General features: G+C 35.4%; 1 protein-coding gene across 1 annotated transcript in view; it reads left to right on the top strand.

Moving 5' to 3' along the window:
• LOC137956423 (histone-lysine N-methyltransferase ASHH3-like) overlaps positions 1–26,134 on the top strand; it is a 71,041-nt gene extending 44,907 nt beyond the window's left edge. Inside the window, exons 14-17 of the mRNA XM_068803911.1 lie at positions 6,823–6,885; positions 7,028–7,112; positions 25,422–25,502; positions 25,587–26,134. Of these exons, the coding sequence (XP_068660012.1) occupies positions 6,823–6,885; positions 7,028–7,112; positions 25,422–25,493 (220 nt within the window). The 3' untranslated portion in view covers positions 25,494–25,502; positions 25,587–26,134. The remainder of the gene's footprint in view (positions 1–6,822; positions 6,886–7,027; positions 7,113–25,421; positions 25,503–25,586) is intronic.
• Positions 26,135–27,932: the final 1,798 nt, after the last annotated feature.

The raw sequence follows: 27,932 nt of genomic DNA, 5'->3' as shown, positions 1-27,932 counted from the left end.
GAAGGAGAGAATGGAGAAGGGAAAATTGAGAAAGTGAATGCGTTGGGGGACCTGCGCGTGCCCCAACCTCTATTTATAATCAAGGTTGAGTACACTTTACATTATTGCCCCTTACTATATCTCCAATTCTGCATTTCCTTTTCACATGAAATTTGGTCCATGGACATAGTTTGACTTATAAAACAAGATTACATCAAGAAATATAAATAACGAGAAGGTAAAATGACCAAAATGCCCCTATTTTTCTTTTTAACACCCCCAAGTTGGAGAGTATATGTCGAACAATCCCAATTTGCCACAAAAGTTCAGAAATTTACGCTTTTCCGGTGCTTTAGTTAAGATATCGCCGGGTTGATCACTAGACCGAACATATAGTGTAGTTACCTCTTTCCTCATTATTGCGTCTTAGATGAAATGACAATCTGCCTAGATATGTTGTGTTCTTTTATGAAGATTGGATTGTTTTAGAGAGAATATTGCTGCCTGGTTACCACAATACATAGTCATAGGATCCTTCTGATCGAGGCCAAATTCCTAGACAACTGATTTTATCCGCATTAGCCCACTAACAGTGTAGGCTATTGTTCTATATTCAGCTTTTGCATTGGACGACAACACTATTATGCTTTTTACTTTTCCAACTACCTTGATTTCCTCCCAGAAATACGTAGTATCTAGTGGTTGATTTTTTGTCAAGCTTGGATCCTGCTTTGTCACTATCAAAGAAAGCCTCAATCCTCAAGTGACTATTAGGTTTGAAAATGAGACCTTTTCCTGGTGCTCCCTTTAGATATCAAAAGATTCTTTCTGGTGAATCTTATTTGGATGCTCCATGAATTGATTCATTGCACTCACTAAAAATGAAATATCTAGTCTAGTAACTATTTCATAGATGAGTTTGCCTACTAGCCTTCGATACATTGTTTTCTCTTTCAGTTCTGGACTTTGATCATCATAAAGATCAAGTCCTACCTCCATAGGTGTATCCGCAGGTTTAGCCCCCCAAAGTCCATATTTTTGAAACATATTTTCTTTGAGTCAGAGCTTTTCCTTGCTTCTCACGACCTCTATACCTAGAGAATATTTCAGTTGATCCAGATCCTTAGTTTGAAAGTGATTCACCATAATGGGATTTGACAATTTCAATGCCTGGACTATCACTCCCAGATAGGATGAGATCATTTACATGTGCCAATAAGGTAATAATTCTGATGGTCGTTTCAGAATAGAATAATGAGTGATCACAGTGACTTCTACGAAATCCCATGGATATAACGACTTGACCAAAATTTTCAAATCAAGCTCGTATACTCTATTTTAAGCCATAAAGAGCATTCTTGAGTTGACATAACTTATTTGTCTCCCCTTGAGCAACATATCTTGGAGGTTGCTCCATATAGACTTCTTCCTCAAGATCACCATAAAAGAATAACATTTTTAATATCCAGTTGGAACATAGACCAGTTTTGATGGACTGCAACAAAAATAAGTATACGAACAAAAGACAAGCGAGCAACCGAAGAAAAAGTCTCAAAAACATCCACACCCAACGTATACCCTTTGACAACAAGACGAGCCTTGTATCATTCAACTGATCCATCAGAGTTATATTTAATAGTATAGACCCATCGACATCTAACTACAATAGCACCCGGAGGTAAGTGACATAACTCCCATGTCCCTCTATCAATTAATGCTTCCATCTCAACATCCAGGACTTTCTTCCAATGAGGTGTTAATAAGGCATCCTACATTGAAGAAGGAATGGTGCAAGTGGAGATGGACAAAGCAAACACGATAATTATCAGACAAGGAATCAAAGGAGACAAAATGAGATAAAGGATGGTGGTTACCTTTGCAAACACCTTTTTGAAGGGCGATAGGAAGGTGCAAATCACTTACCTCAGGATTAGGAGACGATGAAGAATCATGGTTGGGTGTGAGTAGGGGGTCTGGATCAGAATGAGATGGTTGCTGTTGGCGCTGATATACCTACAGTGGTTTCTCAGTAGGAGCATCTTGTGAGGTTGGAGCACATTCATCAACTGGAAGAAGAATAACAAGACTAGGTACAAGGGGTTTAGGTGGAACCAACTCAGATTTAGAAGATTCAAAAAATGAAACATCTTCGAAGAAGGTAACATCAACAAACAAATGTTTTTCTCAAAGACGGACAATAACATTTGTATCCTTTTTGTGACTGAGGGTACCCTAGAAATATACACCTAATAGACTGTGGAGATAATTTATCCTTGGATTGATCAAAGACATGTGGAAAGCATACACACCTAAAGACCCAAAGTGACATTGGAAACAAAGGTGTAGTAGGTAAACTAATTTGAATAGGAATCTTGCCATCAATAGTAGAAGACGACATTCTATTGATAAAAAAACATGCAATAAGAGTATCATGACCCCAATAAGGCTTAGGTACATTCATATGAATCAGCATAGTGTGAGCTTCCTCAAGTAAATGATGATTCTTGCATTCAATTCTATTTTGTGGGGTGAACACACAAGAAGTCTGATGAGTGATTCCTTGTGACTAATAGAAAGAGTCAAAATTACGATTCATAAACTTAAGACCATTGTTTGTACGCAAGATATGGATAGAAGTTGCAAACTGATTCTTCATTTTATTATAAAATAGTTGAAATACATAAAAAACTTCAGATTTTTCTTGCATGAGATAAATCCAAGTATATCTACTAAAATCATCAATAAAGGAAATAAAATACCTATGACCAAACTGACTAGTCACACAAGACAAGGTCCCCAGACATCTGAGTGGACAAGCTCAAAAACTTTTACTTTTCTTATGAGATGAAACATGAAAGGAGTTCCGGTGTTGCTTGCCCAACTGACATGAATCACATTAAAAGGTAATACTAGAAGGAAGATCTGGAACTACTTGAATCAGTTTCGCTGGAGATGGATGACCAAGTCTAAGATGCCACTGAAGAGGTGAATCAACTGTATGTAATGCATGTAAAGTATTGTTTGGATTGTGGTTATCCATATAGTATTATCCCCCTTTATCACGAACGGAACCAATCATCTTCCTCGTCATGAGATCCTGAAAGACACAATGAGTAAGATAAAAAGTTAGAGAACAATTCATAGACTTAGCTACCTGAGTGATAGACGGTAGAGTTAAAGGAAAATTTGGAACTAACAATTCAAATTGAGCGGAAAGGAAAGGAGCAAGAGTAACATTTCCCATTGCTTGTACTGGTGAAACAAATCCATCAATAAGACTGACATGCTGAATGAGAACAAACTCCTTTAAGTCAAAAACAGTGAGGACATACTTGGCATGTGTTTTGTAACACTGGAATCAAGGACCCAAGATGGGGGAATTTGACACTAGAGTGCAGACATACCTGAGGAGTCATATGTGCCAAGGATGTAGAGGGAATAGATAACTGAGCCATACATTGGGAGATCTATTGATGCTGCTATGAGATTTGTTGTTGTTGTTGGATTAATTTTTGTAATTCATTTGGAACACAAGTGGGATTGTAGTTTTAGACTCTGGTGCCTGTACCTTCATGTATAATAGCATATGCCCACATAGGCTTACCAAATTTTATCCAACATCTATCTAAGCAGTGATTAGTGTGTTCACATTGAACACATTTGCGCTCAGATTTACCATCTCCCCAGCCTCATCGTCTATCAGAATTATCTCTACCTCTACCAATCCCTGTACGTCCCCTGGATGTATCATTAGAGTCAGATGCTGTAGCTGATGTATTAAGGGCAATAGCTTCCCACTTTTGTATCTTTTCCAGCTCTAGGCAAAACAGTCTTTCCAACTCTCTATGCCCTATTAAAGGTAGTAGAGAGGTTAGTTTCATCCGAGCCGAAATTTGTGCCTTTATACTGCCAAATTCAGCACCCAATCCATCTAAAAATTTTCCCACAAGAAGTTGACTCTGCGTAGTTCCCTTTCATCCGTAGTGGAAGGATGAAAGACATTAATTTCGTGCCAGATACTCAGAAAAGAACTATAACAATTTGTCACAATTCTATTACCCCTTTTAAAGCCACAAAAACTGTATATAATTCATAAACCCTAGATAGATAGTTCTCTTGTCCATAAAGAGCTTCCAAAGATGGCTACATAGCATTGGCAATCTTTTTTTTTGTTTTTTTTTAAATGATGATGGCCTTGGCAATTCCAAAATTCATAACTTGGTTCTTGATATTAGATTTCATGTTGTTGACAAGCCAAGTCATCACTTGACTATTTTTAGTCTCCCAATCATCATCTTGAGGAATAGGGGGGTCATCTCTAATAAATTTCACCTTTTTCTGGCCCTTCAAGTTCATTCTGATAGATTTGGACCAAGTAAGGTAATTATCACCATTCGACTTTTCAGAGGTAATAGTAATAATATCTTTACCATTCGGATTATATGATTCCTTTGTTGGAATGTAAACTTCACCATAATCAGCCATATTAGATATATACGAATACCAAACATATCAAATAAACCTTCCAAAAAGTTCCAAATCAACCAGCAGCTCAAGTGGGCCCACAACGTAAAATCACAACTAGGTCAGATATATGATATGCGTAGATAAAAGATCCAGATAATCCAACAAGGGGATCAAATTCAGAAGATACATTGTACTAGAACCTGCACTATGTTGATGTCAGCAAGTGCACAAATGATATCAGCAGTCAAAGTTCTGGAACTTTGGCGCACACCTCTAGATCAGCATAAAAAAGTCTCTTTTGGCAGTTTAGAACATCAAAATCTGTTCTTAGAATAGTAGAACCAGCAATCCTAGGATTTTGGCAGAGAAAAGGACAAAAAATTGAATTTTTACTAACCAATAGCTGAAAAATTGGGAAAAGATCCTTGATGTTGACGTTTGCTTCAAAGAGGTTAAAAGTTTTCAAAAAGACTTCCCAAATGCGATCTACTGCTCTGATACCATGAAAAAATTGAGAAGAAAGAAGCTTGAAGAGAGAGAATGAGAGGGAGAGAAAGTGGAGAAGAGAAAATTGAGAAAACAAATGCCTTGGGGGACCTGCATGTTCCCCAGCCTCTATTTATAATCAGGGTTTACAATTTATAATATTGCCTTTACTTTAAGTGAAAACCATAATTTTCTATATCTCATATTCTACTTGTCCTTTTTACATGAAATTTGGTCCATGGACATAATTTGACATGTAGAACAAGATTACATCAAGAAATATAAATAACGACAAGGTAAAAATACTTAACAGTAACGGGACAAGGAAAACAAGTGCTGGGACCAGAAAACACTAATGTGAAAGAAGTAGAACGTACCATCATCGTCATCATCGTCATCATCGTCATCATTATCATCACCATCTTCTTCTTCTTCTTCTTCTTCTTCTTTGATAACACTAAAAACACTTAACACTTACAGGACAAGAAAACACCAACTGGAAAGAACTAGAACTTATTTTTTTCATCTTCTTCATGTTTGGAATGTTGCTTATCTTGGCTTGTCAAACATTCTATTTATAATATCTATTAAACTTTAAATCATACTTAAGAACTAAAAAGACAAAAGGAAACATCTAGATGCTTGCTTAAGCAACTTTGACTCTCAGTTTCCATGTGAGTTTTCTTCTTTGAACAACTTCCACTTCCATGAGACTTTGCTTAGATTCCACAAGACTTCTTTCACGTGACACAAAAGAGGAAAGAAAGGAAAAACTTGAGGTTGTGTAGGACTAAAATTTTGAACTTTTACTCCAAAACTGGTTGGGAAAGGAAGAATGTGGAGACTGACTGCAAAGATCTTTACCAGGTGCTTTATTTCTGTTCTGATATCATGAATACAGTGATTAAGCAGCAAAAATCAGAAGGTAAATTGATAGAGAATAAGAGGAAGGGAGAGACATTTTTGTATCAAATGAAGATAAGGGTCTATTCAATCTCTAATATCTTCTATTTACCTTTTTCCAACACTAGCAATGGCAATTACATAATTATTGCTGTTATTCCAGCATCTAAGAAATCTCAAACCGACAAATCTCCTCTCAATTAACAGTAATATACATAAATCATTTTAAAAAAGATATTAATATACATAAATCATTTTAAAAAAAGAGTAATATATGTAAATCAAATACTAAAGAGTAAACTACCCTTCATAACTCTCCGCAAGTGTTAAAGTATTAGAGGGCATAAGTTTGGTCATCTTCAAAAGATAACTATGGTTTCAAATTTCTTAGTGAAATAAGGGTTTTCGTCAAGTTTGCCCTGTGTGAGTATTAGAAAGATTGAAAGAGGTGTTGGAAGGGGAGAAAATTACAAATTAGTACTATTGGAGGACTTTAATTCTAGAAATGCCAAAAATATCATCTAATTTCAAAATTTTCATCTAGTCAAGAAAGAAGTTCAATTTGCATATAAACATGTATATGTGATTGCCTAAAACATGTTTTATATTTCGTATATCTTTTTTTATAATTTGATGGAATCATGTTCTCCATTAGTGTAATCATCCTAGACACCTGAATTTACAGGATATAAGTGTGTTTTTGAAATACTTTTAGTTACCCTCTCCACCCTCCCTTCTCTTGTTGCAAGATGTGGCATTTCTGATACCATGGAGCCTCTTAAAAAATCGTTCTTGTCATTATTTTATTGTCTTAGTTCCCAGATATCATTGTCATGTTGGTCTCAGTTAGTTTAGTCTTGCTCCATTTTTTGGGGTGAACTTATATTCTCTAATTGCTTTGTCATTTGAATATTTGAATATTCAAGATTCTTGAGAACCTTGGATGCTTTTTCTGGCATCTAAATCCTTTGTCTGAATCAATCATAGAATTTTTCTAGGTGCTATACGGGATACATATCACATTTCAATTGCCGCTCCAAGAAACACACTGTAAGGGATCCTTTTCTTTTGGTCACCTTTCCATGAGATATGCAATTGCTGCACTGACAATTTACCTTTCTATAAGAAATGTGATTACTGCACTGACAAAGGAATGGGGTAATGCAGATTACTGATATTAACTTTGTGGCAGATTGTATTTGAAGATAGACGCAAGGAAACTCTGGACCTTTCAATGGAGATCTGGGACTTCCTCTAACCTGCAGCTGTCGTGCAAGGTTCCTACAACTGTTTCGTTAAATAATGTTTGTCTTCCATTTTTGTTTCTGCTTTTCTTTGCCAGAGCAGTTCCTACTTTTGAACTGTTTCTTCTTGTCCGTCCGTGCATGTTTGTTACCTTAGTTTTATGGATGATTCTTGTTAGGAAAATATGCACCTTGTGAGCTGCTTAGGTGGAATTGGAAAGTTGTTGCCGTTGCAATTTCATTTGAAAGGAGCATGTGTGCTTACAATATATATATATTTTGGTAGTGATTAATCTAAGGACATGTCTCTAATGATGATTACGCAATTAGTGTGTGTGTGTGGGGGGGGGGGTGGAGGGAGGGATGTTAGTGCTCTTACCAAGTGAAAGTGAATAACTTATTGGTGTTAGTGCATTGGAAAATACTTTCCGGTGTTAGTACCCAAAATGAAAAATGTAGTGTAAACAAGTAAATGAGTTACTTTTTATAATACACCTAAATAAATCATATACCTAAACAGATTATTAACCTAAACAAACATGGTTATTACCCTAACAAGTAATTTAATGTAGTGTTAAAATATATTAATATTCTAATTAATTAACTAAGATCCATCAGGAACAATTGGGGTTATCTTGCCCAGCTCCATACAAATTCTAAATCCCTGGTTGTTTTTGAGTGGACCCCGTGGCCTGTTGGACCCCTTAAATTAAACTTTGATGGCTCCTCCCTCGGCAACCCTGGTCTAGCTGGTTCTGACGGAGTGGTTCGTGATTCTTTTGGGAACCATATCGTTTTTTTGGCTGGCCCTCTCGGTATTGCGAATTCTTTGACGGTTGAGCTACACGGTCTTCTTAATGGGCTCCGTGTTTTCCGCGATCACTATGCTGGGCCCTTTCACATCGAGGGAGACTCAAAGGTGGTGATTTGCTGGTGCGAACGAATTCAGCGTCCCCGTGGCGGCATTGGGACACCTTTTCGAAATTATGGAAATTGTTAGTTTGTTTGATTGTTTTTGGTCTCACATCTCAAGATCAACAAATTTTGTGGTCGATTGTTTGGCCAAGCAAGGAGCTTCCTTGCAATCTCTCGTTGTTAGGGGTTAGTTCCCCCTTTTTTCTCCATTTCTTTTAATAAAATCATCCTTAATAAAAAAATTAATTAACTAAGATATTCATTAGTAAATTAAGATAGATTGCAGTTTAGTTTAAATTAATACAATAATTACATGTGAAAATTAACCCGTGCACTAATTAATTATAAAAAATAGATAAATAAATTTTTAAAAAAATAACTGTAATTAATTTAAGAAAGAAATAAATATAGTATTTTATTAATTACATAAGATAGATTTTTACATCGTATTGATCAAATGCTTACTTTAACAATATTTTAATTATCACTCTTAAATAATTTAATATAGTAATAAAAATAATTAATATAATATAATAAAAAAAATATTATTTTATTAATAACATAAGATAGATTTTTACGTAGTATAAATTAATAATATATTTTCAAAAAATTAAAAATCATTAGTTTAATTTATTATAAAAATAGAATAATTGAACAAAAACACTTGATCAAATGGTTACTTTAACAATATTTTAATTATCACTCTTAAATCACTAATTTAATATAGTAATGAAAATAATAAATAAATAAATAAATAAATAAATAAATATATTATTCTATTAATAACATAAGATCGATTTTTACGTAGTATACATAAATAACGACGTGAGGGAGGCCGAAAGCGAGAGGGCAGGAGGGAGTGTTGATGCGAGAGAAAGTGGATGAACCAGGATTTTGGTGGGAATCCTGATTCACCCACTTTACTCAGGAGCGAGTCCAAGTGAATGAACCTGGTGCGCACACTAACGCGTTTGGGTCAAGTGACAGTGTAATCACTTACACTTTTACTTGACCTGCACACGCACTAACACAACCTTAGTGGATTTCTTTTTTTCTCCAAGTTTGCTGAATGTTGTGGTACTTGTTTAGTAGCATAGGCTAGTTCTTCCTTGTGTTTATTGAAGATCGTGTTGATACTTTTCAGCCTTCAAATCTTTTTGAAGGTTGATTTTTAAGAAAAAAATGGTGTTTGTTGGATAACCTAGCCTAGCAAGTCTGCAACATACTTCCTTTGTGATAACAATTGTGTCCCAAATCTTGGCTGAAAAATCTGCGACAAACAGACTATTTCTCCTCCATTGTCATCACCTCCAAAAATTGCAAATCTAAACATTCAATTTTTCCTCCTATACCTATATTCCATCTCAGCTCAAACACTGAATGATTGTCATGGCTTCTTTTATGTCCATAGTCTATAACTACCTTTCCTAATTTGTCAAGATATGGCTAAAAGTCCTGGCAAATGCCTTTCTTAATTTTACCAACTTTCTTGATTCCTCTCAAGTGACAAAAATAAGTGGTTGTTCCACATACACTTCCTCCTAGGGCTACAAGTGGGTTAAATCAAAATGGGCGTCCAAACAATCTAACCTGCAACCCATTGTGGATTGGGGATAAAAAAAAATTAATCGAAACTACTGCGGGATTGGATAAAATTGCGGGACTACAAAATCCACTCGCAATCCATTTTTGTGCAGATTGGATTTTGAGTAGATAATATTGTGAACTGTTTATTTTGATTCAGGATAATTGTTGTTGTAAAGTTCCTGGTTTTCTTCTGTTCAAAATAGTAATTTTCTATATATATATATATTGTTTTATTCATCCTGACATTGAAAACCTAGAACATAAGCTACCTGTTAGTGCACTGTGTAGGGAAAGTGTCTCCAAAAGCATTAGTGCACTGTGTAAGTGGAGAGTGAAAGTCAATTACATAGGTAAATCACTTTCACTCGACGCTAATCCTCCAATGAGCCCCTACATCATTGTCATTCATCTTTTCCTTCCACTTCTCAGCCACCATAGTAGCCCCTTCCGAGACACTCCCCGCCACAACTGGCATATACTCGGACGTCGGAAACAACTCCCGCATTGGTCAAATGTCCCCGTCTTCCCATCCTTTTGTGAGACAGAGTCCTTCAAAGCGTCCATAACCAATCTCCGTCCTCAAAACCGGCAATTCCTTCCGTTTAGCCACAAGAAACTTCCACAAAGCGGTGGAATCCATTCTCCAATAGTGTGAGCTTCCCTATCGATTGTCCCTCTCTCGACGCTCACTGACGCCTGGATTTTCCTTGCCGACACTCTTTGATGGATTTTTCTTGCTGACGCTCGCCGGTGGAATCCATTCATCTTTCTTGCCGACGCTCGTCGAAGGATTTTTATTAATGGATTTTAATGGAAATACTCATATTATTTTATTAATAAAATACCTTATTTATTTATTTAATATATTCATGACTTTTACTATTATATTAGATTACTAATTTAAGAGTGATAATTAAGATATCGTAAAAATAATAATTTGATCAAGTATCTAGAGTAAACATTTTTGTTTAAGTATTCTATTTTTTATAATTAATTAAATTAATATTGTTTTACTTTGTAATTATTGTATCAATTTAGACATTAAGAGTGATAATTTAGAGAATGTAAAAGTAAGAACTTGTTTAAGTATTCTATTTTTATAATTAATTAAATTAATAATTTTTTACTTTTTAATTATTGTATTAATTTAAACTAAGCAAAAATTTATCTTATTTTATTAATAAAATACTCTATTTATTTATTTATTTATTATATTTACGACTTTTAATAATATATTAAATTACTAATTTAAGAGCAATAATTTAGAGATTGTAAAAGTAAGAATTTGTTTAAGTATTCTATTTTTATAATTAATTAAATAAATTTTTTACTTTATAATTACTGTATTAATTTAGACTAAACAAAACTCTATCTTATTTTATTAATAAAATACCCTATTTATTTATTTATTTATTATATTCAGGACTTTTAATAATATATTAAATTACTAATTTAAGAGTGATAATTTAGAGATTGTAAAAGTAAGAATTTGATTATGTATTTAGGCATTATAAAAGTAACCATGTTTGGTTAGGTATATTATTTTTTATATTTAATTAATTTAATATTTTTATTTAAAAAATTTAAATTGTTTATCTTATTTTGTTAATTAAAAATTTAAATAAACGATCTTAATAAAGTTAAATCTATCTAAGTATTTTATTGATAAACTCATTCTCCACTTTCCTCTAAATTTGTTATTGTGCACACTAACACAAAAAAATATTTTACACTACTTTCTATTGAGCTCACTAACACAAAAAAGTAATTCATTTTCACTTTTACTTTCACTAGGTAATTCACTTTCACTTTCCACTGCATTTTCAAAGTTCACTAACCCCCCTTTAATTAGGAGTCACTTTTCACTCAAATAGAAAAAAAAAAAAGATGACAAAGATACAAAACCACTCTTTGTGTGGAAATGTACAACCCAATTCACCAAAAATAAGAAGTAAACAAAATATACTTTATCATCCATAAATGAGGGAAGAAGAGGTAGCTGGTTCAGTAGTTTGAGTTTTGGGTGAAAAAGGAGGGAAGATTTTGGTTACCCTAATGCAGTAATACTTGAGATTCCTATCTGTGCTTAAAAAATCACTCTCGTTTATGCAAATTTGATTGGTGTATGGCCAGTTGTCATTCATCGATCATATGGTACTACATATATAAGATATGCACCTTGTGATAATGAATATATAATATATAAATAAATCAATCATAAAATATCTGTGGAGCTGGTCACATATCTGTGTAGTGGATTGGGTTTCAAAACTTTAAGATCTGCTTTGATCCATTTTAAGTTGTGAACTCTATTAGTTTGGTTTGGGTTTTCTTTGGGATACATCTAAATATATATATATATATATATATATATATATATATATATATATCGTAGACACAAAAAAATGATCATCAAAGTTGTTTACCTGATCAACGGTTGCAATCAATCCCAAGACAAGGGCCATCACACAAGAAGAATTGGGCCACCGAATCATGATTGGGACATATTGAATGGTCTAGATTGCGCTTGGGTAGGCCTAAAATTGTGAATTTGAATCATAGGTCGAAGTCACATTTGGTCAATAGTTGATCAATTGACCAAAATCATCAGGTCTCGGCAATTGATCATCAGTCACTAAGACAAAGGTCAATTGACATCAAGATTTTTACGCCTTGATCTCTATGACAAACAAATGGTCAAAGATTACAAGACTCAATGAATGGTCAATGCCCAAGTTACAAGTCTTGATTGATGGTCTTGATCAACGGTTAAGATAAAATTGAACGTTTTGGGTCATTATTAGAAGTAAATTGGACACTCAATTCTCTTTGGAGGTCTTTGGTTAAATCTAACGGCTTAGATTTTATAGACCCATCTTTCCACGAGGGGTGACACTTGTGAGACATGACATGGTAGGAGAATGCTACTTAAGGAAGAAGGTAGCAATATTTCCAATCCCATATGAAGGTACGTGTTCTCTTCTCTTGTGAGAGAATAGGTTCTAACAAGTGTCTTTTTCTTTGGATGTCAAACAAGGGGAGAAGGAGAGGAAAAGGTGGTGGTTGAACTACCTTCATCACTCTGTAAATATAGGATGCCCATTGGGTGTGAAGGGGGAGGGGGGACGGAGAAGAGAATTGTTGGAGAAAATTGGAGAGTTCATGAGGGCAAACTTTGCTGCAGAAAAAGGAAAATTTATCAGTCCTACCAAACACTGTGCCTTGAAACTTTTCCCGAAGCTTTGTCAGAATTTTGTTGTGAAAGTAGTAACAAAAGCCATTTTGTTGCTACTATGCCACCCTCCTTGATCTTGCCATCAATAATACAAGGTCAAATTTCCTCGTCAATCTCCAAGTGGAGGCTCACCATAAAATTTTAAGCTAAAGCACTGACAAGTGCACGTATGGAGATTGATTAAAGGAGTGTTAGAAAATCAGCTCATGGCCATTTTGGTCATTTCACCTCATCATAAGATTTATATTTCTATGTTATCTTGTTTTGTATGTTTAATTATGTCTGTGGTTCAAGTTTCATATACGTAGGATATGTAGAATGGGTGATATAAGGAGTTAAGTCATTAAGTGTAAGTGAGGGGCATTTTGTAATTACTTTAATCCACTTAATTAAATAGATATGGGGGTTGTGCACGACCCCCAAGGCAGATCATTCAAGATCTTCTCCCCATTCTCATTCTCTCTCCATCTATTCCTCAATCTTTATTTTTTTCATGGTATCAGAGCAGTAGATCACATCTGAGAGCACTTTTTTGTTAGTTAACACCATTTTTTGAAGAGGACGATCACCTAGAAGAAGAATTTCTCAAGTTTTCTGGTGACTGGTCGGTAAAAACTCAAGTTTTATCCTCTTTCTCTGCTGTAACCCTAGGGTTACTGGTTCTACTGCTTATTGAGCAGTTCTCTATGATTTAATTGCGGTATGAGGGTTTATTGATTTGTTCTTGGGATGTGCACCACCTACACCTATCCCATTGCCTGCATCACTGTAATCTAGGCTGATGTCAGCCTTAATAGAAGGGCTTTTGGGATTGTTTTTTCTCAATTCAAAGTTTATGTTGATTTGAGATGATTGAAGTGTGCACATTGAACTATTACCCTAACCCTAATTTTTGAGGTGAGGCCCACATCATTGATCTACGAGAAATTATTTGGGAAGTGAAATTGTGGTGATTTGTGATTTTACATTGCTAGTATGGCTGATTTAGTTGAAGTATATACTCCATCTAGAGAGGTTGTTGGGTTTGATGGGAAATATACCACTGTTATTACTTTTGAGAGATTGACAGGACCAAACTATATGAATTGGACAAATCAGTCAAAATGTATTTGAAGGACAGAAATTTATTTGAGATGATCCTCTAGTCCCTAAAAATAATGATTGGGAAGCGGAGGACAGTGAAGTTGTGAGTTGGATTGTTAACAACATTGATTCTACATTGAGAAATTAAGTGATAAATTGTGAGACTGCTAAAGCTATGTGGATGTCCTTAGATTTTCTGTATGCTCAGGAGAGCAATTTGTCCCGGGCATATGAATTGTACACAGATTTCATTGGTCTGAAGAGGGGAAATAAGTCAGTCACCTGTCTGGCCATTTGGCAAGTGATTAATGTATATCATCCATTTACTACAGATAAATGTGAGTTACGAAAACAGCAGAATCAGCTGCTTGCGGCAAAATTTCTTGATGGTTTAGGTGCTGAATTTGATGGGATTAAAGCCCAGTTACTAGCCTCAAATGCAGGTTGAGACAACCATTGTACTGAAAGGGGGTAAGGGTGTTAAGATGGTGGAAGCAACTGCATTTAATACTTCGGGTTCTGTTTCTGTTCTGCAGATTCTTCTAGAGGCCATACAGATTCTGGCAGAGGGAAAGGTAGAGATGGCTTAGGTCATGGTCGAAACCGAGATGATCGTAGGGCTGAGAGGAAGTGTACTCGTTATGGGTGAACCAACCATTACTCAGATAAATGCTGGATTAAATTTGGCAAGCCAGCATGAGCTAACTCTACTATTCATGACAGCAGTGGGAATATATTTGAAGTTGTGACTCCTGTTACTTCGGGGGGCCCAGATGAGATTACTTTAGCAGCAGCAACAGATTGTGCAGCGTATGGCTCAGATTTCAATTGCCTCCCCTTCAACATCTGTGGCTCATGCTTTTGTTCCTACTACTACCTCGGCCAACTCAGGTATGTCTTTTTTTTTTGTGCGTCCCTCGTTTACTTGGGTTCTTGACTTAGGGGCTACCATATTCAAGTATGTCTTCTTTTCTTGTGCGTCCCTCGTTTACTTGGGTTCTTGACTCAGGGGCTACCATATATCAGGTGTGTCATCTCTGTTTTCTAATGTAAAGGAATCCTTGAGTATAAAGTGTGTTAATCTAGTTGATGGGTCTGTTTCCTCAGTTTAGGGAGTTGGCACTATCACTCTTGGATTTTTTTTATCTCCTCAGTCAGCCTTACTTGTTCCGAAATTTCCATTGAATCTATTGTCTGTCAGTCAATTAGGTAAGTCTATGAATTGTTCTTTGACATTCTATTCTACTCAATTGTGTCTTTCACGATCTCGCGACAAAGAAGACGATTGGTTCTACTCGTGGGAGAGGCGGATTGTGCTATTTGGAGAGCCACTTGCCAAATAATACCCTACATGTTCTACACTCTGCAACTTCACCTCTACTGTGGCAGTTGCAGTTAGGTCATCCATCGTGGGCAAAACTCTTTCAAGTATTTCTAGAATTTCATTCTAGTGTTTCTTTTCTATGCGAGTCGTGTAAACTGGGCAAACATCATCAAGTTCGTTTCTTGTCTCACATCAGAAGACTAGTCAACTATTTGAGATTGTCCACTCAGACGTCTGGGGCCTTGTTCTGTAACTAGTTTGTTTGGTTATAGGTATTTCATTCTTTCATAGATGATTTTAGTAGGTTTGTGACTGACAAGCTAGCTAAATTTGGAACCTCCTAGCAATCTCTTATTGTTTGGGACGGCTCCCCTTCCTTGTAATTTTGCTCATTTGAGCTTTTAATATAACTTAACACTATTTAAAAAAAATGATTTTAGTAGGTGTACTTGGATTTATCTTCTTAAAGAAAAGTCTGAAATTTTTTATGTATTCCTACTTTTTTACTATAAAATAAAGAATCAGTTTGCTGCTTCAATTTACTTTTTGCATACAAACAATGATCTTGAATTTATCAATCACAAAATTTACACTTTCTATCAAAGTTAAGGGATTATTCATCAAACTTCTTGTGTAATTTACTCAACAAAATGGAGTTGTTGAACATAAAAACTGTCACTTGCTTGAAGTAGCTTGTATAATGATGCTCCATATGAATGTCCCTAAATCATATTGGGGTGATGCTATTCTTACTACCTGTTTTCTGATAAACAGGATGCCGTCTTCCGTTCTTGAAGGTAAGATTCCTATTCAAGTCTTGTTGCCTTCTATTCCGTTGTTTCCTGTGTCTCCTAATGTGTTTAGTTGTGTATGTTTTGCTTATGTTTTGGGACCGTTCAGAGACACTGTCTCCTCGTGGTCAAGTGTGTCTTCTCAGGGTATTCTCAGTGACAGAAGGGATACAAGTGTTTGTCCATTTACTAGAAAAACATTTATATTTGTTGATGTTACATTTTTTGAGGATAAGTCTTCTTCTCCTACTTCACCAAATGTCACTATTAAGAAGCCATTTCAGGTGTAGGCAAGTCCCCCCTTCTCAGCCTTTAGGCTCCTCTCTCATGTCGGGCCATGACTCTGATTTGTCTAAGGATCTTGAGGTAACTGATTTACATCTTCCTATTGCACTTCAGAAGGGTGTCACAAAAGGTACTTGTTGTTCGTTGTCTCATTTAGTTTCCTTTAGTTTCTTGTCTGATAGTTACAAAAAGTTTGCCTTGTCTCTCTATGCTTGCACTATTCCTTCTTCAGTGTAGGATGCTCTCTCTTTTCCCCAATGGAAGCAGGCCATGAATGTTGAGATAGAAGCTCTATTAGATAGAGGAACCTGGCAGTTATGTGATTTACCTCCAGGGGCTACAATTGTTGGCTATAGATGGGTGTCTACAATTAAGTATAAGCTAGATGGATCCATTGAGAGGTATAAGGCTCGGTTGGTAGCTAAGGGGTACACACACACTTATGGTGTTGATGTTTCTAAGACTATCTCTCTCGTTGCTCAATTACCATCTGTTCATATTCTGGTGTTGATTGCAGTGAATTAGGGGTGGTCCTTGTGTCAACTAGATATAAAAAGCGCTTTCTTGTACAGTGATCTAGAAGAAGAGGTTTATATGGAGCAACCTCCGGAGTATGTTGTTTAAGGGGAGATGCATAAAGTATCTAGACTCAAGAAAGTTATTTATTGCTTAAGACAGAGTCCACAGGCTTGGTTTGAAAAATTTAGCCAAATGGTGATGTCTATGGGATAATCTAGAAGCCATTGTCACCACTCGTTGTTTGTACTGAAGTGGCCATTTGGGGTTATAGTATTGCCAATGTATGTTGGGGTTATAGTATTGCCAGTGTATGTCGGTGACATTATATTGTCTGGTAGTGATATTTCTAGCATTGAAGAAGTTAAGTCCCGTTTAACAACACATTTCTAGACTAAAGATCTAGGATTATTGAAATATTTTATGGGATTGAAATGGGAAGAAGTAAGGAAAGACTTGTAATGACATTGCGGAAATATATAATAGATATGCTATAGGAATATAGAATTTTGGGGGCTAGACTGGTTGATACCCCAACGGAAGTTGGTCATGATCTGCATGATGATCAGAATGCAGAATCGAATGATAAGTTAACATATCGGAGATTAGTTGGTAAGCTTATATATGCAATAGTTATTCGACCAAATATCTCATTTGCAGTGAGTATAGTAAACTAATTTAAGGAGCATCCACGTAAGGTCCACCTGGAAGCTGCGTAGAGAATCTTGAAATTCTTAAAAGGGTCACCAAGAAAGGATATTTTCTTTAATCCTATTGATCATTTGAAAATTGGAGCTTTCTCTGATGCTGTTTATGTTGGTTCCAAACTGATAAAAGTCAACTACTAACTATTGTGTTTTTTTGGGTGGCAACTGAATCGGTTGGAAGAGTAAGAAGCAAAATGCGGTGGCTCGGTCTAGTACTGAAACATAATATCGAACAATAGGTCACACTGATAGTGAGTTGATGTAGGTGGAATATGTATCACAGGAGTTAGGTTTCTATGACTAACCTATGACTATGTTTTGTGACAACCTGGTAGCTATCTTTATTGTCAGTAATCTTCTTTTTATGAGAAGACAAAACATGTAGAGGTGGATTGTCATTTTATGCGGGATGTTGTGATGAAAAAGGAAGTGGTCACCCCATGTGTTCAATCTAGAGATCAACTTGGAGATTTTTTACCAAGGCTTTGGGAAAGAGTGAATTTCTGAACTATTGTGACAAGCTGAGTTTTATGGATATATATGCTCCAACTTGAGGGGGAGTGTTAGAAAATCAGCTCAGGGGCATTTTGGTCATTTCACCTTATCATCGGATTTATATTTCTATGTTATCTTGTTCTGTATGTTTAATTATGTCTATGGTTCAAATTTCACGTACATAGAATATGTAGAATGGGAGAGATATAAGGAGTTAGGTCATTAAATGTAAGTGCGGGGCATTTTTGTAATTAATGTAATCCACTTAATTAAATAGCGATGGGAGTCATGCACAATCCCCAACGCAGCTGATTCAAGAGCTTCTCCCCATGCTCTTTTCTCTTTCTTTTCTCTCTCCATCTCTTCCTCAATCTTTACTTTTTTCAAGGAAAAACTTAATAGATAGGACCCTGACAATTCACACTTTGTAACTTCCTTTTGTTGCTGTATGTATAGTTGTGCCTCTTCTCAGATTGATCACTTTTGTATGTCGATATTTTTTATGTTAAAGTGGCTAGTCCGTGAAGATTTGTGACCATAAGTACAACAATGAAGGATTTTATATACATCTTTTTCCAAAAAAAAAAAAGAAGGATTTTCAAAGTCTCAGGAGGTTAGGGTCCAATCTCCGGACTAAGTTTTCTGATTTGCTAGTTTTTGTCAGTTCTGTCGTTGAATGAACAGTTGGATTTGTCTTCTTGATTGGTTGGTGGTATGAACTTGCTACTATCATCTGTGTGATGTGTGACGACACAACTTTGATTTTGTAAATGTGTGACTGTCCGAGGAGGGTGATAGAGTAGTACTAAGATGGTTGCTTGTTATCACTTATTTTTTAGAATTTCGGTATATCATTAGGCAGGATAGAGGACTTGGAGTGTTGGTGGGACCGAAAAAGTTTCCTTCTTCCTGCAGACAAAGATTCTTTTCACTAGCTCTCCTATGTTCTTCAACAAATTATCTTTTCCCTCAAGTTTCTTCCTAAGCCTAATAGGTGTCGTCTATTTATAGAGTGGTGGAGGTGGTTCAACCATCCCACCTTTTTTTTTCCTATTGCTCCCCTTCTCCTCTTGACACATCCAAGGGGAGAGAGATGCATTTCATGACTAGTTCTCCTTCCTTGAGAAGAAGATATTTGTCATCTTATAGGATTTGAGATGGTGCCGTGTTCCTTCTCTAGTAGCATTTTCTTGCGATGACATGTGTTACAAATGTCACCCCTCTTGGAAAGGTGGGTTCATAGAATCTGATCTACTAGATTTAATCCAAGAGTTCTAGAGAGGATTATGAACGTTCATGTTTGGCTTAATTTTAACCGCTAATCAGGTTTTGATCATTGATTAAGACTTGTATATTTGATTTTGACCACTGATCGTGGACCAAGTCCATGCTATTTTGAAATTTTTAGTGCGATCAAGACTCTTGACTTTAACTATTGCCTTACTGGTAGCCAGATCCTTGTGAGCTTGATTGTTGATTAATTATTGGTGGGCCTTATAATTTAAATCTTTTGATTTAATATCGATTAAAACATGACTATCCATCAAAGCTCACTATTTGAGGCCTATTCAACTACAATCTAGACCATCCATTACATTTCAGTAATAATTTATCTGTTCAACTTCTTTTCTGTGATGTTCCCTTGCTTTTAATTCAACCACAATTGTTGATTGGGCCTTGTAATTTTTAAGACTATGTATATATATGGATAGATACAGATATATAATGAGAAAAGGGATATGGACCTAAGTCCACATAAGCTTTGTTACATCCAATTCATCTTTACCATCAAACTTGAATTGAATGACTTAAAAATTCTACTTTTGTATACTATTCTATGGATTCATTTTGATTTTGAATTTTTAATGATAAAATGGAGATAGTAGCATTCTTGTAAATAAAGTAACTTATATATATTGCCTATGAAAAATTGTGACCATACTCTAATCCAATCCATTAATTTGTGGATTGGATCAAGTTTTATGGATTGGGAGATGGTCAGGTTGCAGATTAACGTGATCCATTTGCAACCTTCCTCTACAAGAAGACACATCCAATTGTTATTATTATTATTGTAAATGTATGAGATTGAAATGAGGGAGAAAAGAGAGAAAGAGAAGAGAGGCTGCTCCACATGAGGGGTTGAACTTGATTCCTAACAGCTTTATATCACTTAAGGAAAAGAGGGACAGAAATGACATAAATGACCTTTAATACATGTGCCCATAATACACTGAATATGAAGTCATAAAATAAATGAAGAAGAGGACATACTTATAGACTAACTTCCTACACTATTGTCTGACCACTGGTAGTAAATAATATTTAGGAGTAGGCAGTTTAGGTGTAGGGCCTCTTTTGTGGCTCTACAAGTGGATAGTTTTAGGTGTAGGCCCTCTTTTGTGGCTCTACAAGTAGATAGTTCTTAGGTGCAGGCCCACATATGAGTACCTGCTCTGGTACCATGTTAATTGGGTCCAAGGCCTATCTCAAAATGACTAGCCAACTTAGGAAACCTCTTTTCCAGCTAATAAACTCAAGATTTTTGTACTCACTAGTCTATGTGGGACTATTCTTTAACAAATAATATAAAAGATAGAATTACTAAAATACCCCTGATCATATTTATAAAAAATATTACTATTACTATTATTATTATTTTATTTTTTTGATTATGGTGAAATGACTTCCTATTGATACTATGACAAATTCTTATTTATAATCATAGAGGATTTGTGGATTGGACCTTTGGTTTGATTGTTATATGGGTAAGGTTTTCATATGAGGTCTTGGGTTTTAAGGCTGATTGGAGAATACAATCTAGTCTGTGTGTAATCAGCACTCAAAAAAAAAAAAAAAAAAAGATGTAGCTTACCCAAGTAACAGGAGAAAATGTTTTAAATTGATCTGCTCCATAGGTTCATGTATACTCATTTCAACTAGATGGACTTTTCTTATTCTCCAAAAAAAAAAATAGATGTGATTTTAAAGTTCCTCAATGAAACCATCTAGGTGATGCTTATAGTCAACACCCATTTACATCATACTACATCTCCACTTTGTAGGTGACAACGAAGAGTCCCTTTTTATGCCTAGATAGTAAAAGTCTTTTGTCGTGCTCCCTTCCATGTTGGATGCATTGAAGAACAAGTATAAAACTTAGGGATGAACTTAGATGATAGTGACAAAGCAAATGATGATAGGAAGAAGGCAAATGGTCAAAAGATACAAATTTTGAGGTTGGATGATGGCTTGATGACCTCTTTTTAATGACATGCTAAAATAACAAAATTCAAACCTAAAATACAAAAAAAATCAAGTGTATAAGCTGAGCAAAATCATCATTGCATAAGAGGGTGGGAGTTTCCTAACAAGGTGGATAGAGCCCAGCTCCATTTCCAAAATGCAATAGGTAGATCTTGGTGAAATGTATTAAAAGTTGTTATCTTGAGTTAATTAGGTTTTCTTTATTTGCTAGAAGAATATTTTATTATAGAAAGTAGATTCTTAGGATTTGTTGGTTGCAAGGATGTGGGTGTAATTTTGAATATTATTTTAAATAATAAATAGAGAAGAGGGTGTGTCTAAACCCTAGCCTCTCCCCAACATTTTTTTTATTGCAAAATCGGCGTGGTTTCAAAGTAGGTCTCAATCTATGGGTTGATCTAGTCACCACATATAGAGGTAATGGATTCTTCATTGTTTTATTTGTCAATCTTCTTGGATGTTTTCCTCAAATAATCCTCTTCTCGATCTCTGCATTAGTAGAAGCCTGAACTCATCTTTTCTTCATTGCCATATTGTCAATCTCGACATCTTTGTGAGTTTGGTTCGTGCTCATAGGTGGCAAAGAAGAGGGGTGATGAGAGGAAGAAGAAGCCCTAGGACAACTATTCTGAGCTTCAAATCTACGATTTCTCTCTGCTCGAACCCTATGTCCCGAGTTCCTAGAGTTTTCCCTCATTTCAAATTGCTTATAAGCCGTTGCCTTCTTTATCTAGCAAAGATACTCATTGAATATCTGCTGGTGGGCATCTGCTTTTTTCCTAGTGAGGGCAGAAAATATGGAAAAAAACTCCTTTTTCCTGCAATGGTTGCCAACTAAATAATCTTGTACTAGGGAATGGAATTTCCGATGCAAATCTGGCATCATTCCACAACGCATGGATCCTAATCTCAGATCACATTCTCCTTTGCGGCAGATTGTCTTTCTTGTTCAGGGAAAATGTTTGTGGACGGGAGTTTTACTTGCAAAACGTGCTTGAGAGATTCCTCTTTCATTTGGCCAGACTTCAATGGAATCCCATATTTCAATCCCCTCTTCAAAGGGTCAATTTGATTTGATGGAAGAGATTTTGTAAATTAGCTTGCTAAGCCGTGTCTTCACCCAGTTTATACGATACCTTTATTTGGTTGCTTTAGATAGTGTGGACGAAGGATTGTTGAGAAGCCTTTGAAGTTGCTTCAACTCGTTTCTGATTTGAGGTTGAACTCAGTTGATGAGAATGGCTCACCAAAGGTGGGCGAAGATGAATCTTGCATTTCCTAGTCTAAACAATGCTCATCATTGAGGGCTGCTCATGATCAAGTTTGCAGCCATATTCAGATGTTCGTGAATGGTGTGGAAGAGTCAATATAGACTTACTTTCGTGGGGAATGAGAGTCATTAAATCATGGATTCATTGGAGAAAGGAGCGATAAAGGAGGGTGAAGAAGCCACATCTCAAAGTGCTGGATTCTCTTAGCTTTTCATCTCTGGTCCATATTCTGGTGAAATTTTCTGGTCAAGACTGATCAATTTATGATCTGTGTCACAGTTGTGTTGCTGGTCAATGTTATTGTCAGTTATTTGCTAGTAAATTTGTGGTTAATCATTTGGTCAATTTCGATAATATTCTTTATTGATTCTTCCACTGTGATCTCATATTGATGTGCAATTTGTATTTATCATGTGGTCCCATATTATGTGTGTAAAGTTGGGTCCAAGGCCCATCCCAAAATGACTAGCCACCTTAGGAAGCCTATTTTCTTGCTAATAAAGTCAAGATCTTTGTACTCAGTAATCCATGTGGGACTATTCCTTAACACTCCCCCTCACGTGTAGACCCTCTTTTGTGGCTCTACAAGTGGATAATTTAGAAGTAGGCAGTTAAGTGTAGGCCTTCTTTTTTGTGGCTCTACAAGTGGATAATTAAGGTGTAGGCCCTCTTTTGTGGCTCTACAAGTAAATAGTTTTTAGGTGCAGGCCCACATATGAGTACCTGCTCTGATACCATGTAAAGTTGGGTCCAAGGCCCATCCCAAAATGACTAGCCACCTTAGGAAACCTCTTTTCCAGCTAATAAACTCAAGATCTTTGTACTTAGCAATCCATGTGGGACTATTCCTTAACGATGTGCTCTTTGTATTCTTGTACTAATGTGCACTTGCGCCTATTTCAATATGGGTTACCCCGTAAAATTTTCTAATTCATTGGATTTTATCTTTTCTCATTCTCTCAATTCCATCTCAAATTGTGAAGTGGACTTTCTTATTTTATAAGTTTCAATTAAAATTTTCTTTTTTTGGAACTCTCTTTATCTGTTCAAACTTGTAAATACTTTGTGGTTCGAGTTTTATCTCGAGAATTTTTTTCTTGTGTTTTGGAAATTGAGTGTGTCAAATCCCTTTTTTTGAGTTATCAAGTCTATCTTTTTATTTTGGTGTTTATCGGTGATTTTGTCTTTGATGACTTAATTCTTGGGTGACTGGTTTTTCTACTTAGTTCTTGTTATCACTATTTTAAGTTCAAACTTGTATAATGTGTTAGTTTTGATTTTTTTTTTTAATTTGTGACACCTATATTTCTCCATCCTTTACTTGGTTTGTGTCCTTTAGTTGGAGTTGTGAGTGTCCTTTTCTTCTCTAGTATTTATTTTGTGAGAATCTTATCCTCTGAAAGGAATGAGGGCGCATTTATGAGATAACATTATTTTCAACAAAATAGAAATTGTAAGATAACATGTGGTAAGATTGTGTCACCCACCCTAGAAATGTTTGGAACTTTTATTTGAAACATTTATTTTAAGAATGACTTCAAGTAGATGGTGTTTTTTTTTTTCTCTTGGCTACTCCCTTTTGTAGTGGAATATGCACAAAAGGGGTTTAATGGATAGCACCATGAGGAGTACAATAGTCACTCTGTTTTCTTTCATATTCTCCAGAGTGTTGTCAGACTAAAGCACAGAGATAATTAAGATCACGTTGAGATTTATTTCTTCTTAAAAGGATTTTAGTGTGAAATTTCATGAACATAGAAGAACCAAAAAGAGAGAACGTGGGAGAAGGAAGAGCTGAAAAAGAAGAATTCACGTTGAAATGTGGGAAGGGGATGAATCAGGGTTGCCCTTTGTCTTTTATTTGTAACTTGAAACAATTATAAAAGACTAATATCCGTGCTCCCCTTACACCCTTGGAAATAAGAGTCTATAAGAAAATAATATCCTAAAAACCTAAGTAAATAAAATTACATCTTCTAACATTTAGTACATACAAAACTCTTTTAAGTCAGGTTTAGGTCACCCTGATATAAATCAACAGTGAACCAATACTTGTACTCAAATTGACTCTCAATCTGACAAGGACAGAAAATTTTTTACAAAACTTTCTGACATGTTTTTCAAGCCAATAGGTTTAGGTCACCCTGGTATAATCATAGTAAAACAATACTTATACTCAAATTGACTCTCCATTTGACAAGGTCTCTAAACATGTGAAAGAGTAGACTAGAGGGAATACTGTCTATTATTTGGGAGGATGACCTGTACTGTTTACTAAGTTCACACGCAACAGTTTTAGTGAAATGCACAAATAATCGACAACAACTAAATAATCTTTACTAGATAAGGATGACCAAGCCAAAGATGTTACACCTAAGAAAAGAAGAACAGAGAATAAAAAAATAAGAAGAGAAGTGAGGGCAAACATGTTAGAGTCTGCAAATTGATCTTAACCCATTTTGTTAAGACAATAAAGTTGTTACAGCAATTTTACCGAAATAGCTTTAAACCCAATTGTCCTGATTAAAATACCCTTTGTTAGAAATTATTTGTTTTTCGACACCACAGCAGTTGCTGTTAAATAAAGGTAGTATCTGGATATAGTGTGAGGAGGACCTAATGGTTGGTTGATGTGGAAAAGATGTCTTTGTGTGCAGTTTTGCTGGCCAAGTTAATATAAGTTGACTTGGAAACTGAGTTTTAAGTGACTGTTTCCTAATCTATTAGAATTCTTATTGTAAATGAACATCTTTGTCTGAATTTACTGATCTGGCCATAATTCCTCTTATATATTTGACAGAAAATTTGATGACATAATTACGGATGAATTTCTGATTTGCTAATTGGGTCTCTTTCTTTCCGTTAGGTTGTAAAGTGGCTTTCTGCTGTTGTGTCAATTGTATCTGACATCTTAAGGCAGCAAAGCAGAAGCGTCTAACTCCATTATGTATGCACATGCCTTCTTCACTATGATACCTTCTATTGCTTTTGGTCAAGAAGGTAACAACTGAATTACTGTCTCATTTTGCAGGTACCTTTAATATTGTTTCTTTAAAAAGATGCAGTAGCTTTTTTCAAAGTAAATGTCCATCGGCTGTTACTGCAACTTATTGTAACAATAGCAAGCGATTTTGAATCATAATTACCTCCGGCTTCTGGCTTAATATTTTGTTGTATTTTATGTAACATACCCTTTTCCCTCTTTTTTTGAGGCATGAAGCTCTATTATATTCTTTCAATTTTAGCAATCTTTTTGATAGCTGAAGAGCTTATACAATGTCTTAATTATTATTAAGAGTTTGTACTCTTAATATTAACTTGCAGTAGAAAGAACAAAGGAGTTTATGCAATCCGCTTAATGCTGGGATTGGAAGCTATTTCAACCTGTGAGAAAGGGATGGGATCCTACGAAGTACGCTGCCCCGACCCTCTGCTGTTGGTTTGGTTTCCTGTGATAAAGCAGGCAATTGTTTATCCATGTACACAAATTATTACCTGTTTCAAAGTTTAAGAGACTGCATAAACAACGGGTGATTACCTGAGTAAGGTGTTCTCGACGGGTGATAAAATGATAAATGGTTTTCCGAGATCTCTCGGAGACAACTTGTCTATGCTGTGTCCAGTTAATCACCTAGGTGTCTCTTTTAGCTTTTTTTTATATTATCTGTTTCAACAAGAGTTTGGAGGGCTTTCTGAGAGATACATGGTCAACTAGGTATTGTAATTAGAAACCATTTCGCCTATCAGGACAAAGGCAGAAAATTGGAACTCCTTTTGAGAGGGACTAATCATTTTAAGATTTCAGTTTTTATCTTAGACCAGGCCTTATGGGTACCATCGAACATCGTTCGATTAGCCGGTAATGGAAGGCTAGAACCAATAAACAACCAGCCAAAGAACTGGCAAGTGAAAACATAGAACAATATATATCACAATAGCCTAAGAACAAGATTAACAAATCACTGATATTACAAGGAAAAAAAAAACCCAAGTCCACGTAGAATAAGAGACCGCATGCATGAAACTTGCCAACAAAGCTAAATTCGGGTTTTGAGCTGATTGAGAAAAAAAGAAAATTCACACCTGATGTGATATATTAAAATGAAAAAAAAGTGAGTAGACTGCACATACCAGTAGAAGAAACGTTAATCATGAGGATGAAAGTAGTGTGAGATGCTGAACTGAACTAACTGTCTTTGTCTTGATTAAGAGTGATATCTATATCGTCTACAATATGAAACGATAAGTTTTACATGAAGAGATAAATACAATATGGGTACTTGTTTTTTCATTCTTCTGTGATTATTTTTATTGTTCTCGTTAGTTTAGAATTAGGGCGTTTAATTCCTATCAATAAATATCTTAAAATTCGTTTGACAAGTACCCAGTGCTCGTCTATCGGTTGATGCATAAATTGAGACATCTTATTTAGAGAAAACACCTGTAAATGTGTACAATTTCTCTTGTAAACTATTTCATCATTATAGTGGATTACTACAGCAACAGAAAATAGGACGTAGTCTCACCTTGAGGCAAACATGTATAAATCTTGTGTGTGTTATTCGTGCTTGTTTTTTCCTTCTTCTACAATTATTTTTATTGTTCTCATTAGTTTGGAATTAGGGTGTTTAACTCCTATCAATAAATATCTTAAAATTCGTTTGACAAGTACCCGGTGCTCGTCTATTGGTTGATGCATAAATTAAGACATCTTATTTAGAGAAAACACCTATAAGTGTGTACAAATTTTCTTGTAAACTATTTCTTCATTATAGTGGATTACTGCAACAACAGAAGATAGGACGTAGTCTCACCTTGAGGCAAACATGTATAAATCTTGTGTGTGTTATTCATGCTTGTTTTTTCCTTCTTTTGCGATTATTTTTATTGTTCTCGTTAGTTTGGAATTAGGGCGTTTAATTCATATCAATAAATATCTTAAAATTCGTTTGACAAATACTCGGTGCTCGTCTATTGGTTGATGCATAAATTGAGACATCTTATTTAGAGAAAACACCTGTAAGTGTGTACAATTTATTTTGTAAACTATTTCATCATTGTAGTGGATTACTGCAGCAACATAAGATAGGACGTAGTCTCACCTTGAGGCAAACATGTATAAATCTTGTGTGTGTTATTCGTGCTTGTTTTTTCCTTCTGCGATTATTTTTATTGTTCTCGTTAGTTTAGAATTAGGGCGTTTAATTCCTATCAATAAATATCTTAAAATTCGTTTGACAAGTACCCGGTGCTCGTCTATTGGTTGATGCATAAATTGAAACATCTTATTTAGAGAAATCACCTGTAAGTGTGTACAATTTTTTTTGTAAACTATTTCATCATTATACTGGATTACTGCAGCAACAGAAGATAGGAC

The sequence above is a fragment of the Aristolochia californica genome, unplaced genomic scaffold (genome assembly GCF_029961685.1).
Source record: "Aristolochia californica isolate CCGP_79_NKW_82.1479 unplaced genomic scaffold, dmAriCali1.0.hap1 SCAF_2, whole genome shotgun sequence".
Classification (NCBI taxonomy): domain Eukaryota; kingdom Viridiplantae; phylum Streptophyta; class Magnoliopsida; order Piperales; family Aristolochiaceae; genus Aristolochia; species Aristolochia californica.
This window is presented reverse-complemented; position numbering and strand designations above follow the sequence as displayed.